This window comes from Symphodus melops, assembly GCF_947650265.1.
Source record: "Symphodus melops genome assembly, chromosome: 8".
Lineage (NCBI taxonomy): Eukaryota > Metazoa > Chordata > Actinopteri > Labriformes > Labridae > Symphodus > Symphodus melops.
In genome coordinates this window covers 9,822,317-9,837,912 of record NC_136698.1, presented here as the reverse complement: position 1 = coordinate 9,837,912, position 15,596 = coordinate 9,822,317, and the positions used below count along the sequence as shown (strand labels likewise).

Genomic DNA, 15,596 nt, shown 5'->3' with positions numbered 1-15,596 from the left:
GTGATCAGTTACTCCATAACCTTCACTTGATGCTTTGGAAAAAAAAAAAAAAAACATGAAGGAATCAGAGGAATTCCAAAGTGATCATCTAAATCAATGTTGCTGTATATAAATGTAAAGAACAGGTGCCCCATGTATAAACCATATTAATGTTGTAGGACATTGTTTTTTAAACACGTCTTGTAAACAGGACCAAGATTAAATATGTAAAGGGACATTCTTTGTTTTTGTGTGTTACAGATAAATCCCTTTTATAAAAAAAAGTAGATGGACAGAATGCACATTCCTTCGATTAATTTGTTCAGCAATTATTTGAAACATGAATTGGTCTATATACACGCATAGCAAGGTGTAAGATGAAAAGCTGTTTGAAATTATTCAGCCTAGTATTTCATGCCATTCTGGCCTTTATTATTTCATAATATTACAGTATGTGGGGTGGACATAACTGTTTCATGATATGGATTTTACATTTACTGGTCACATGAATGCCTCGATACTTTCCCATAGTGATGTGATACTCTGCAGGCTTACTGCACATTTTTCAGGAGTATACACAGTAAACACGAGCAAATGTAAAAGTAAAGCCATAATTGAAGAATAGCCCATCAAAACAATACAAATGTACAAACAAAAGTCAATGAATACTAAGTTTGGTTAAAAAAAAAAGTGAGACTTTTAGCTTCTTAACATCTTAATAATCTGCATCAACAAGTGTAGAAGGCAGAATGAGTCCATGATCAGAGATTTATTTCCTGACACCAAATGTCCCCGTGTCTCTTCAGTGCCCAAAGGTGCCAGAAAAAAGATGCTGTTACGAAAAAAGGAGACAATGTGATTTGAAAACAAATTCCATGAAGCAAAAATCACCGTCAGCAGCCAGGTCAGTCGATGTAGACGAGGCCGTAGCTTTTCCCAGGTGGATAGCTGCGAGGGAAACAGGAAGCTGCAAACTCCAGCTCCATGGGAACATGAAGGCTGCAACTGGGAGGCAAGACTTCCACCTCTGAGAGAGACGGCTTCTGAAGGAGGGAAGGGGGGGTGGGCAGGGGACACATTTGAAATCATATTAGTGCTGTATGTGCTCACAGCATTTATTTACTAATGACACTTAAATGACCAAAGCACACGTCTGCATATCTTAACTTGATTCTTTCTTCATCATTCGGTAAAATATCGTCTAGCCCAAGAGAGACTTTCACGACGTTAAAACCAGTTTTACCTTCACTGGCCAAACTCCATAGCACTCTGGAATCTGTGTTCAGTTTTTATCTGAATTTTCACATTACTTTGAGTCTTTCTTTCAAACTGCCGCTAATATGACTTCATAAATTACAAGTTAATTAAATCACTAAATATTCCAAAAATGATAATAATAAATAACTGTATAAGTTCCTCAGTAGAGGTCTTTTAGTCTTTTATTGAAAACTGTTTTGAATCAAAAACAATTCAAATGAAAGACACACTGAAAGCACTAATGATTTTACAAAGTGATCTTTCATAGTATGTTCAAGAATGATCTAAAGACCTCTATCTTTCAATTTAGTTCATCATTTCAATCCACTTTTGTATCTTATATTACCAAAGACAATGAGTCTTCGATTAGAAGGATCCAACAAAGGCTGAAAATAACTAACTTCTGTTATTATGTTATCTGCCAGTGACTTTCTAATTTAAATCAATTAGTGAAAAGTTTCTAAAATGTCAAAGAGTTGTACAATATAAGCTCATCACACTTTCAGAGACCCTCCAAAAAAGGACATTTTCAAATTCCATTGAAGGTGAAACCCCCAAGACATTTCAAAGAGCAGCTTGAGAATATACAGAGTCTGTAAGATGTCACTTTGTCCCCTCATTCTGGGACAGTGTCTTCTGTAAGAGGAAATGAGGAACACAGGGTAAAATAGATGCATGTCTTCTTCCACTGAGGACTCAACAGAGATCCCTATTATTTACAGAAGACACAGTGGACCCCGGTCAGTGATATGTAGTCAGAATTTAGGTTTCCTGACATTTATATGGTTCTCAGTTCAAAGCCGACAATGGGCTACACAAAGCAGATAAAAAAAAAAATCTCAATCTGAAAGAAGAGACCTGCCACAAATGGCTGACCTTGAGTCTTGAATCGAAAACCTCGAGTTGACCTTTAACCCTTCCACATTTATAAACCAGAATCCAGAACGAACACCTTTTTTAAAAAAAAATACACAATGTATTCCATGAAGCCAATGATATGACTTGATTGCTGAGGTGATGAGGAAAATGTTGGCGCTGTTCTCTCTCAGCATTAAGGATGCTGGTCACAATCATGCAATAGGCCAGCTCGATCCCCCGGCACGGCATTGCAATCCTCACTTGGAGCTTTGCTTGCAGTGCCTGGCCTCCTGTCTGTAAATGTGTTAAAGCTGCTTTCACTCGCCCTGAATTTGTATAAATAATGTATATACATTTATCCACAGACTCTAACAAGTGCAGCCTCAGGTGAAAATACTCAGAAATGCATGCTATGCGCATCCCCGAAGGTGGACATCAGCTCCAAACCGACGGACTCAAAAGATAACCACACAGAGAGCAAGAAAGAAAAAAAAAAAAGGAGAAAAAAAAAAAAGCACAAATGAATAACTTGCCAAAAGCAACATAAACACTCTCTCCCTCACACACACACACACACACACACACACACACACACACACACACACTGCTGTCAGTTTCTAAACAACTTTTCCTTTCCATCACACAAACAGCCTCAAGTTGTGTCTGCCAGTGTTATGTGAAGCTTTTAAACTCTGGAACCACATCACTCGTGTTTACCGAGATGCGCTTGTATGTTTCCCTGCATCGTCAAAGCTCAGTCAAAGAGAAAGAGATTGAGGGCACAAGAAAAAACAAAAGCTTTTGGAAGTGTTCCAACATTGCAAGAAAAGATGCAACTGAACACTGGAATGAGCCAGATTGGTATTCAGTCCAGTTTGAGGCACGACGTGAGGCCCAAGAGGCCTGAGAAGAGCACAGCATGTCGAGATTTCAAAATAAAAACACCGCCCAGCGCTTCATGATGGCAAAACTTGTCTGTGGCAGATCAACCAGTGAAGAGAACCTATCGCATAAACAAGTGACCCACAGATTAATTATATTTGAAGAAATGGATACTTTAAATTACACATAAATCTCATGTCATCATGTTGGAATGTAAGCTTCGTGTTCAGTGACTGTACTCTGTACTGTCGTCACCATAGAGAACATTTATTTGTTTGCCAGTATGCCACTTTACGATGTTGTCATGACACTGGCACAATTCAAATAAAATAGAAGAATACGAAGGCATGGACAATTATTTCAAACTGGATTTAGAAATTTGAAGTGACAGAACATGAAGTGATGGGATTTGTTGGATTTGTATTCATTTTGTGTAACAAAACAAAATTTATAAAACAAATATTTGGCCAAAACGTCCGTCACAGGGAACATGAACAGAAACATTTATTTGATATTGAATGACGAATCAAATGGATTATTGAATATGTGTTTGAAAAGTTACGACTGGAAGAGGAGCGCAGGTGAAGAAACAAGACGGCGAGAAAGAAACTGTTAACTCTTCAGAGAGGCAATTAGCCAACTTTCTCATCATCTTCTACCAAACGGCAGACGAGGGGACCGATTATTCGGCGGTCTGATGGACAAACTTTAAAAATGTAAAGATCAAATTAATAGGCAAGCATTGTTAATAGGAACACTCACTATTGTTATGCAAAAGCGGTGGCATGCAAAACAAATACACTAAGGTTTGGAGATGGAATGGTTCGAAGGCCACTGCCGTTTCATTTCAAAGCATGCATTATACATCATTGTGCATAAAGAGGAAGCCTACAGCATTATGATGTTTTTTTTCATGATGATTATCCTTTATCAGTCATTAAAAAGAGAGTGAGAGAGAGAGAGAAAAATAAAACTTTTAAGCACCTGAACCTCGCTGCCAGCATTCCATTAATTGCCTGCACAATGGGGAGAGCCTTTGGAGATTTTTCAATTTCAAAAAATGAGGAGCATGCATTCAGTCGTGCTCATGTTATATCGGCACTTAAATCCTACAGAGCTCACATAAAAAAGGACTCAAGGTTGCATCCGATTGAAAGCCTCCAACTACAGCCACTTCAGAAATCCATTTAGCAAGCGGGGGGTTAGAACATCTAATTCAAACAGAGTCGCCCTGTTAAAACGGTTGCACCAATGTCTTTTAAAAACACACAAACACACACAAACACACTTTGAGGCACACACTTTGCTTCTGTGTTTGCCTGGCTCCATTGTAAGGAAGATGAACCTGGCACGTGGAGAGATGGCAAGACACAAAGAACGAATCTTGCTAAACCTCAGCCAAGTGGCGAAGGTGAAAGCTTGACTGCGTGTGGAATCTTGACCTTTACTTTAACAGTGTCAACAAAGAAGGGAAAAAAAAAAGAGGTCTGTGGCGTCAGTAAAAACACGACAGCCTGAGAGTCACGACACTGCTACTCAGCTGCAGAAAGGGTTCAAGAAATGTTTTCCGATGACATGACCCGAGAGGATGATGATATATTTGCTTTTACCTCAAAACGTAGTTCCAAAACTATAACAAAAAGTAATCAAGTTTTAACTAAAAGGTGTGTGTGTGTGTGTGTGTGTGTGTGTCATTTACTAGATCCACATTGTACAGTTAAAACATGCAAAAGAGCCGCTCTGAATAGTTGCTATCTTATAATTAAACACGCAAATAGTGGCCAGCAAAAAACTTGATGAGCAGGATAAGAGACTCCTTTAAAAATGACTGTCAGTACATTTTAGATTGTATTTCAACTCAGTGCTTAACTCCAGACACCAGTCTGCCTTGCACTTTAAAGAGAAGGTTTTTGTGACATAAAACATGAAACTTGTTCCAACGTTGTGCTAAAATGTAACTTGTCTTTTATTCTGTCGTCCACCTCCGTCATCCATGCACCGCCTGCTCCAACAAATCCTTCCTGCATCTCATCTTTTCTCTTTTTGATTTTGTAACATAAAAACAAGTAAAGATTTGTGTAATGTAAAAAAAAAAGGTCTTCTACCTGCTCTTTGTAAAGTGTCTCGTGATAACACTTGAGATGAATTGGCGCTATACAAATAATGATTGATTGACAAAAAAAATGTTCTTTTTAACATTTAGGGTTCTTGTTTCTTATCACGTCCCTGAATGCTCATTCACTCTATGTGAATGTCTACAGTTACATATCCGTACAGCCAGGGGAATTAAATCAGTGCAGCTTGGTTACCAAAGGATGTAACTGTAAAAAAGAAAAAAGTGCAGGTACAGTGACAAACTGCCAGATATAGACAACTCCTAAACCAACTGCTGAAGAGCTGAGGAACCGAAACAGAAGAAGACACACACATGCACACACACACACACACACACTCTCTCATAGAGTCCACATGACAAACACATATTATTCTCATATAAGGAAATATGAAGGTATTTCTCTGGAACTACAAATTTAAGTAAGCATGAAAAGATCTTCACTTCACGATGTCCTTTCTAAAAGACATGCTCGGTGCCAAACAAAGGCTGAAAATCGTTCGGCCTGCGTTGCTTTTATAACAAAAACTCAATGTTTTGAGTTCAAGGCCCTGTGCGACATTGAACAAATTCCTCTGAATGGATGTACAGTTTATGAAAGCACACTTTTTACAGGCCAGCCTTAATGGAGGAGTTGTCATTCAACTGACTCTACTCCTCTTAACATCAGTGTTTGTTTATAGGAATAAACATTGTTTGTTTATGAGTGCAAAGTGCTACAAGAACGCAGCAAAAATGTCAATAAATGCATTATCATTTTATTTTGGATACTATATATATTTAGCCGTACTGCATCCATTTCTTTAACAAACACAAAACATGCAGCTTTAATTGAATTTGTAATTGTGTGTCTGTGCTAATGTTTGCACATCTTCGTCCATGTTGGATGTAAGTATTTGTGCACATGGATGTTCACGTGTATCTGGAGGTCTAATGATGGTGAGATCAATATCAAAACCCTTAAGAGGACAGAATCAAGCAGAAAGAAACTTCTTTCATCCCCCCCATGCTCATTTCTTTCCTTCTCAGTTTCAGAGAGCCACGGACAATTGCTGGCAGGCCTTCAGATACAAACAGCTGCTTATAGAGTGTCACTGTGATGGGAAACTGATTATTTAGTCTGCTGCCTCTCCTATGGGACTGCAACAGTTTCTGTTAGCTACTAAAGACACTAAGAGGTTTTCGCCAGAAGCGGCAGCAGCACTGTAATACAGGCTCTTATAAATGAGCATCAAAGACTCAAACATTGCCATGAAAATGGAGAGTTTCGGTCATAGGGAAAGTCTGCCCCTCAGCATCTGTTTGGAGCTGTTGCTCCACTTTCGAAAGTCCAGCAGCTGTAAGTGTTATCGACTGGAGTTCTGGGTGTGTCAGGTTAGACCTGTCAAAGCAGTCCACTGGTGGAGAAAAAGATACAGAGATAGAGAATAAATGAATACTTTTGTTTCCTTTAATCAAGACTCTACTAAAAATAACTTTTTAACGATGGCAAAATGCTAAAAAAAACTCACCTAGCATTGTTGAATTGCAAGACTGACAACAAGTGGGCAGTCCTGTAGATCTCCTGTAAACTGACATTTGACGAGCTCTCTCTTCGGGAGTGTACCAGAGCCTAACACATCAAGCTCAGAGTCTAATGTGAGGTGAGTGATGTAAGGTGAGGTGAGGCTGTGTGAAGCCTGAGGCTGAACACCAAAGCACAGGGCAGCGGTCGGATCAATACTGGCTGAGCCACAGACAAACGAGGTCAGGGTGGTGAAGAAGGGAGGCATCCTGACAGACACGAGCCCAGCCATTCATGTGCACACATGTTTTATAAAGACAGGAGACATGGTTGCATTCCACCTTTATCATTCGTTTTCTGCTTTGTAAAATTGAAGAAAAAAACAACAACAAATGGACAGTTGAAATGTGATGCTTTATTTAATAAGAGGAGCTTTACTGTCGAATGACTTAAAAAGCAGGGAGGTGGTCCTTATGGTAATTAATCTGGCTAAAAGACTAACTGCCTTCATTTAAAAACACTCAAATATTGTGTTATCAAAAAAAGCAGATTAACATATACAACAGTTGTGTCCATCAGCCTTTTTTTTCTCACCACTTACAACCTCTTTAAAAAACATATTTGAATTATTTGGTTATGACATTGAAACAACGTTCACAAATGAAAAAAAGTACGCCTGCGTGAAAATAAAAGAAGACCCTCACATTACAAGTCTTTGTACTAAGCAGCAGTGGTCTTGGACCGATATGTTCCTCTTGTTGGAGGAAGAACAGACACACCCAGTGTTGCCAAATCTGAAACAGACATCCAAAAGTGATAAAAATGTCAGTTGAAATTTGTAAAGACTCATAAATAATGGATGCTCCAGGCAGGGGAGCATCTTCAATGAAGCCCGAGCGCCGAGCATGCTTTCTCATCTCCAAACCGAGGAGCCATCTTAATGACTGTGCCCAGAGACCTGGGGGCCTCCGTCACCCCCCCCCCCCCCCCCCTCCCACACACACACACACACACACACACACACACATTTCTCTCAGCCCCACCATAGGACCCCCCTGTTAATGCTGGTCCATGCTCACACCACCATCAGAGATCGTACAGAGAGGAAGATGAGCTCTTAAATTAAACATTCAGCTGCCTGTTTAGGGCAAATCAGCATAAAATGAAACAAACAGGGCACCGCAGGAACATCCATACGAGTGCAACGAGACATTTTTTAGCCCAGACCTGGGGGGTCTTCTCAACCTTCTATAGAGCAGGACACACACATAATGTCCCCTTGCCTTTTTTTTTTTTTTTTTTTTTTTTTTTTTACAAATAAAAGCAGCTGTTTGCTGTGTGAGGTATGTTGGAAGAAAAGAAAATACATCCACAGCTCTTTCTCTAAACAGTTTACTTTGTCTCTTTTTATGCATTCACAGGTACAATACAGGGCAAATATTATACATCAAACTTAAATGTGTCTTGAGCTATTTTTTCACATGCTCTCCTGAAAATGTCCAGGGAATATTAGGATGGCCCCTGAAATCTACCTGGTCTGGTTTTTCACGTGCACGTCACAGCGGCGGGGACACGGGGTCTCCTGCTGCAAGGTGGTATATGATGCTGTAATGAGAATAAGTGCCTTCAATGATCACTTGGACTTCATTCGTAACAAATACAAGGGGGCTGGCAGGATACATTTAAAGTTACACATCCAGCTCCAACTGCGAATATCCAGACTTTTTTGGGAGTTTTGAGCGAGTGTGTAAGCAGAAATCTGCATATTTATAGAAAATCACATAGAAACAGTATAAAGTTTCATAATAATAATTATTTATCTCAAATGTATACAGTGTATATTGAATGTTAACTATATTGCACAAGATCAATAGAATGAGAAAAAATGCTATCTGTGCAAATGTGTTTTAGTGATGTCAATTCAATTCACTTCAAAAATTGAATTGAATTGAAATCACTGAGGTGATTAGCGATTTGACAGGGTATAAAGAGGCGTTTTTGTTCAAAGTGATAACACTGGGCTCTCGAGCATCCTGCACCATCGGGGCTGTGGCTGAAGTACCCCCCTGTATTGACCTGGATTCAGACATAAACAGGAAATAGTCCTTAGGAAGGAAGTCATATTTTTTGAAGACAGCGCTGAACTACGGTTGCATTTTCATTATATGTTTGAGGTTTACTCAAGATGTCTAATTCATGCTGAGCATTCAGTCTCGCACACAACCTGAACAAATGACAATCCATATTGGAGTAAGGCCTGTGTTTGTCATTTCAATGAAAACTGAGGTCCTTGTCTTTTCCTGTCAACAATAAAACGTGCCTTTTCCTGCACCAGCCACAGATAAACCTTTTTGTGTCTTTGTTTGTGTTCTTGGATGCAGATCAAAGCCGCAGATCCAGACTCAAGCTTGTGATCTGTCAGGGGGCAGGGATTTATACGGCACTTGCATCCTACGGTACTCATCACATCTGCAAGTCGCTGCAATAAATCAGATTGTGGAGGTGCACAACATAACTTACAAACACTTTTGATACGAGGCAGCAGATTCGAGCTTTAAGGCAATCATACTTTTGTATTTTTAAAAGGTAAAGAAGGGTTACTTTAAATGCCGGCCTTTCTCTCAGTTATTGATGTGTAATTGGACATTTCGGTGCAATATCTAAAAGACAAACCCATAGGAACTAGGAACCTTTTTGTGCCCCCCCAAATCCAAAGACTTGATCAATTTCTTTTAAGTGCTGAAAGGGAGGTTAAACTGGGTGGAGAGCAGGAGGATGAGGATTGTGGGGGAAGCAGCCCAGAGCCCTACAGGAAGTGATTTAATGTCCAAAAAGACAAGCGCTTGTTTTTGCTCTGTCTCTTTCCTGTTGTGTTCTGATAGGGACTTCCTCTCCCCAGTGGGGATGGATACTGGTGTCATTCGTCCGTCCATCCATCTCAGCAAACCCCCACCCACAGCTGACGGAAATAGCATTCTGCTGCCATGCTAAGAACTTATCGAACCCTGTCATTTTTTTTTTTTTTGAAACACTGATTTGAATTCAATGGTTTGAAGGTTAAAGTGTAGAACAGTTATAAAGACATCATTCAAGAGTTAGATGACAAAAGGCCACTATAGGAAGGAGACATACCATCTGGCATTACGGTGTGAGTGTCCAAGTAATGGCCTATGTCTCCCCTATACATGGGCTTGTGAGGCAGAGGGTTCAACCTCAGCCATGGTAACACCGGGATGATCTCTTCCTGTCTGCCTCAGTATCTCTGAGACCACCTCCCTTTGTTTCCGCTGAATTACACAGGCGCACGCGCACACACACACACACGCACACACACCAATAAAAGGTGTACGCTTTAGAAGTTTCCACATCCGAATAAAGTTGTATCCATTCAATCATTTTTCATTACAAGCTGATCAGCTTGAGTTGTCATCATTGTGAAAGCCAAACGGTTTTGCTGATAAAACATTCTGTGAGATTAGCATTACAGGTCCCTCTCAGTGATATTGATAGGTTTTCAATGTGGTGAGTCTTCAGGACCCACGGGTGGTGAGTCGAGTGAGTCCCTTAGTAATCAAACAGATCCTCAACGTAATTCCTGATCTGTGAGAAACAAACTATTGAACTAATTGTACAGCTGAAGACCAAACAGTTCTGACATTTAAGCCTGTCTTGTTGAGAAAAAAAAGTAAAAAGTGATCTGTTCAAAATGACATTCAGTACACGTGTGTACACATTTACACAGCTGAAAGCAAAGTTCTTCAAATTAAAATACTGTAGGTCTCGGAGTCCTGCCAAGGAAACTTTGAATATCTGCATCCCTGAGACACATGGTCAGTTTGTGTCTTTTTTCTGTTTGAATGATTAAAATACACAAGACGTGCACCTAACACCGCTGTCTGCCAAATCAACCTCTGATCGAAACTGACTTCAAAAGTTTTACAATGGCTAAAAATCACTTTCATTTACATTTCTGAGAAACAAAAAAAGGTTATTTTCTTAAATGTTTTTATTCAACTTTTACTCAACTTTTTTAAGGGGAATACAATTCATTTCTGAATTCTTTATAACATAAAATCTGTGTTTTTAATTTTGTTTGAGAATATACAAAGAAATTAATGAAAGTAAAAAAGTCAAATGGTATAATAAACTCCATACAATACTTCTTTGTTTTAGATCACAGTCTTTCATCGGTTCATTTACAGAGAGAGATTAAAACTGTATGGGTGTGTCAGTGCAGCAGGTCTCTGCAATGTTGACTGATTTACCTTACTCGTTCTCTCTCTCTTTCTCTCTCTTTCTCTCTTTCTCACGATCCACCCTCTTGCCCCCTTACTTACTCATTCATCCCCTCTACAAACACACGTGTACAGCGTTGGTGTCTCTCATGCATACTTAAAGGCATATTTGTGCTCACATTCACCTACAGATGGAGGAAATCAGCTCAGAGCTGCGTGTGTCTGTGGAGGATGTGAGATGCAGCGATGATACATTAACGATAGGACCCATGACAGCAGTACGCATCGGCTCACTGAACAAAACATGCAGCCAGTATTTAATTCAATGAGGATTGTTTCAGTCAAACAATGGCTTTTGGCCCCTCTGAGGCATAGGAAAGGGTGAGAAAGGTGAGTTTGTCAGCGTTGGCTGGCCAGTTGTTTTTCGTATTTTAAGCAACAGATAATCCCATCGGGTTTGATAGGGCTGTGGATCACAAATATCACTGTGAAGCAGCGACGTCCGCTGTTGGTCAGATAGAAGAATAAATAGCTGACAATGAGTGTGATAAAAACAACTGACATGCACATTAAGGTACTACGAAGACTATTGGAGGAAATAAACATTCTTACTTAGAAAATGCTTTAACAAGGGCTCGACATTATAACTGGCCCCGACGAAAATTCAATGACTGCGGGTTCGGCTGACTGCGCGTTTCAATGGCTGGTTCGGCAAAGTTGAAATGCTGCCTTAAAAGCAGAAACAGTTACACATTTCACCTTGTTTTCCTGTGTTACTGGTATTTTGTCAGTGATTTTTGTAAGTTCATCTCGTTAATTAGGGCCCACTGCTACAGCATCAACATTTCATGAGAGTGTGTGTCTGCTGTGTCGTAGCTGAAAGCAGTCACCACCACCACCAGGGATTTACACGTGTAATATATTACGTTGCCAGAGTGTCTTTTTTTCTCCAAATTTTAAGAGTACACTGTGAGATGACTATTCTAAATGAGTAGTTTATACCAACTCTTTCGACATATGAAATAGATGTATTAGGTTTGATCCCTGAATTAATTTAGCTTGGAAGGCAACTCGAATGTGTGTAAATGATACAAACGATGAGGGCAAATCTGCGTACTAGTGAGTGTGTTTGCATTCCTCACAGCTCATTTGGTCTATGCTAATGGAGTCCACTCATGCAGAGCAGCAGATCTTAATGAAAAACCATTGGCTGGTGATCAGTGCTATTGATCAGCGTGAGCCCCAGCTTTAAGCAGGGCTAATTGATCAATCACCACTGGTTGCTTTTGGATTAATGGAGCATGACTGGTGCTTCCCCAAAGACATACCCACTTCTCATGAAGAGCTGAAAGGGAGTGTAATTTGTGTTGTTTAAATATCAATAATGTGCAAATGCCAGTGTGCCATTCTAGTATGGTATGAAGTAGTCTGAAAAAAAATCTGAGAAACGTCGCCTCTGCCTGTTTACTTTTTAAATAATTATAGAGCTGCTTATTTACAAGATGTTTCAGAAATCTTGATTCCCAAGGATAGCTTTTAATTCCCTGATCTAGCCCTATTAGCTGTTAAAAAAAATCTAACTGGATCAAATACAAAAATAAAATAAAATAAAATAAATAAAATTAGAAATGGTTAGAGGCCCTCAAACATCAGCTGCAAAATCCACATCTATAAGTTTCGTGTATGTTTAATTTGTCTGTCTAGCCCCATAGCTGACAGGAATGACACAGGCCACCCCCCCTGCCAGGAAGGACTGAAGCACACAGCCAAAACAGGAAGCCCCTGCAACACACACACACACACACAACCCTCCTATCGAATGATTGGCAGGCTGGCTGGCCAGTAGGGTCTCCACGGAGGATTTGTGTCGAGGGGGTGGACTGAAGGTTCCAGCTGGCCTGTCATGAGGCTCCCAATCGCGTGTGAAAGGTACACAGAGGGAGCTATGGCTAACTGATCCAACACTGAAACACTCAACAGACTGGGAGGGTCAACTGGGGTGAGTTCAGAAGGGCAAAACCAGGAATAGTCTTCTGTGCAACAGGCAAAAATAGCTTGAAGATTTGTTAAAAAAAAAAAAAGTTTCAGCTAAAAATCTTTTTCTGTTTCTAATTTTAAGTGTAAAAGATAAAGAAACTAAAATAAATATAATTATTTCAAAAATGATTTCCTGTAGTTTCAAAGCAGAGTAGATTGGACACATTATGCATAGATATCTTCCTCTATATAAAAACACATCATAACTTCATCCCACATTGCAGAAAAAAAAGCAAAACTGAAAAGCAAAACTATAAACCAATGTTGCATATCTCCCAGGTGAAAATAAGTCATGTTTGACTGGGCGACATAACCTGTTACAACAAAATCTCCAATGGCACAACAAACCAGCACAGAATTCCAAGTTCTTAATGCTGAGACCAGAGCCCACAATACACACACACACACACACACACCATCTGAGCCTCACATCATTTAGTTAACCTTGACCAACTAACCAGCCCCACATAAACACTCACACCCTCTTATCCTTTGATTGACTCACACATTTTTTGGAAGGGTACCACACTTCCACCCAATAACCTCTGGTGTGAACTTAATTGTGTATACTTTGGTATTGAATTTCGGACCGTGCCTGGGTCCCATAGCCCTCAAAGAGAAACAGACGCTGTGAACTTCACAATGACTGAGAGAGATAGAGAGGGAAAGAGAGAGAGGGAAAGCGAGAGGGGGCGAGAGACATGGACCACCCAACGATTGCGAAGAAAAACAAAGCTGGGTGGAGAGCGATGTCGGCTTCGATCACATCGAGGTAGGACAGTTGGACGTGTCGTATGGTAGCAGTTCAGAAAGGGTGAAAGCAACCGAGATAAAATGAGGGTTGAATGCTGACGCGGTCACTTGATCAACATCTTTATCTGACAGAAATAATTCTAAATGTGCTCCTTTTTCATTTCTTGATTTTTTTTTTAATTCTTGACTCAGCTCTTTAAATTTGGGATTGTGAGTTAACTGTTATCAAATCCCATTTTGATGTGTCTTCGGAAAATCCCCATTTACAAAGAACAGGTGTGTATGCTTTCACACATTTGACATATCATGATTAATCAAATATGTAACAAAGCATTCAAAATATTCCTGCTCAATAGAAAAAAGAAAACATAATTTAAAACCTCTAAAAATTAAAATTTTAAAGAGCTACTATAACATAATAATAATAATAATAATAATAATAATAATAATAATAATACTAATAACCCCATCATGTTCCCTTGAAGGAGATACTTGACCAGTTTCATGAGCCATTCAGATCATCAAGGATATACCACAAAAGGTAGACACATTGTTTGCAAATACTATAACGTGAAAAGAAAAAAAAAGTCCTATAAAGTGCTTTCTCTATTATAATTATCATTATTATTATTATTATTATTATTATTATTATTATTATTATTATTATTATTACAGTTAGTGCAGTAAAGTGATTTATTGTAAATGTTTTATTAACTTTAAACAAGATATTTAAAATGTTACTCTTAGGGATACAATACTTGAAAACTCTGCCTTCACTGAGGTAAACTGTAAAAGTGTCGGTGTGTGATATTGTTTGAATGTTGGCCACCAGGGGGACTTGGATATGATGAGAGTCTATTCAGATTTGTAGACTTCTGTTTATTCCAGGAGCGAGGCAGTCAGTGAAGCAGTGCTGAGCTTACCAGACTGTGAGTGGTGTGTGTGTGTGTGTGTGTGTGTGTGTGTGTGTGTGTGCGCGCATGTGTAAAAGATCACAAGCAATCTATCTATCTATCTATCTATCTATCTATCTATCTATCTATCTATCTATCTATCTATCTATCTATCTATCTATCTATCTATCTATCTATCTATCTATCTATCTATCTATCTATCTATCTATCTATCTATCTATCTATCTATCTATCTGGAGAATTTGTACCAGTTCTAGTTTTTTTGGGAGTTTAACATGAATACAATTACATATTGTTTAACTTAACTCAACCAACCGGCCTGCTGCTGCTGCTGCTGCGTATGTTAACCAAACACAGTAGTCGCTCAGCCCCTTGCTGCAGTCTGTTTTTGTTCTGAGGTCGGAGATCAAATGCCGCTCTTGACCCTCTGAACTGACTTGTTACCCAAAGCTCAAAGTCCGAATGCAGTGACTGATACACCCCACTGTGTGTGTACGTGTGTGTGTGTGTGTGTGTGTGTGTGTGTGTAAGTAGCCAGTTACCTTATTATGCAGATGAGTGCCCTCAGATGTCTGGCTCAGGGGATGTTCTGGTCTCTCCGGAGCAGGAGGCATGGACAGCTGACCTGAAGACAGACATGCACACAGTTACAGCTACTAATAGTGTTTAGCTTCACTTTAAAGCAACTGAATACACACATGCACGCACACACACACACACACACACACACACACACACACACACACACACACACACACAAGGACAAGTGCTACTGTCGGAGCAATCCAGTGAGTAGATGTATCTGAAAGTCATGTTGCTATGAATAATCACATATAAATGACTATTGACTGCATAATTAGAGTCAGTTAGTGTTCAAAGTTCACAAGAGAAGACAACATTGTAGTATTCTCTACATTGTAATATTTTAAGTTAGTCTTTGAAATCCTACGTTGTTGTCTTATTCCTCTTTTCCCTGGGTAAGTGAAACATTACCGGAGCTTTCAAAACAATTGATTTTCTTTTCAGATTTCTCAGTATCCATACAGGTGCGAGTTATTCAACAT

General features: G+C 39.4%; 1 protein-coding gene across 5 annotated transcripts in view; it reads right to left on the bottom strand.

Moving 5' to 3' along the window:
- Positions 1 to 444: 444 nt before the first annotated feature.
- Positions 445 to 15,596, bottom strand: part of LOC306828030 (adhesion G protein-coupled receptor D2) — a 75,057-nt gene continuing 59,905 nt past the window's right edge. Inside the window, exons 24-26 of one of the 5 annotated variants that reach the window (XM_079350214.1) lie at positions 15,075 to 15,157; positions 8,126 to 8,198; positions 1,004 to 1,022 (exon numbers count right to left, since the gene is read on the bottom strand). In XM_079350214.1, the coding sequence (XP_079206340.1) occupies positions 8,139 to 8,198; positions 15,075 to 15,157 (143 nt within the window). In that variant the 3' untranslated portion in view covers positions 1,004 to 1,022; positions 8,126 to 8,138. Of the gene's footprint in view, positions 1,023 to 7,207; positions 7,388 to 8,125; positions 8,199 to 9,231; positions 9,881 to 15,074; positions 15,158 to 15,596 lie in introns of those variants that run through there. The other 4 variants (XM_079350213.1, XM_079350211.1, XM_079350210.1 and 1 more) reach the window with 4 other exon arrangements.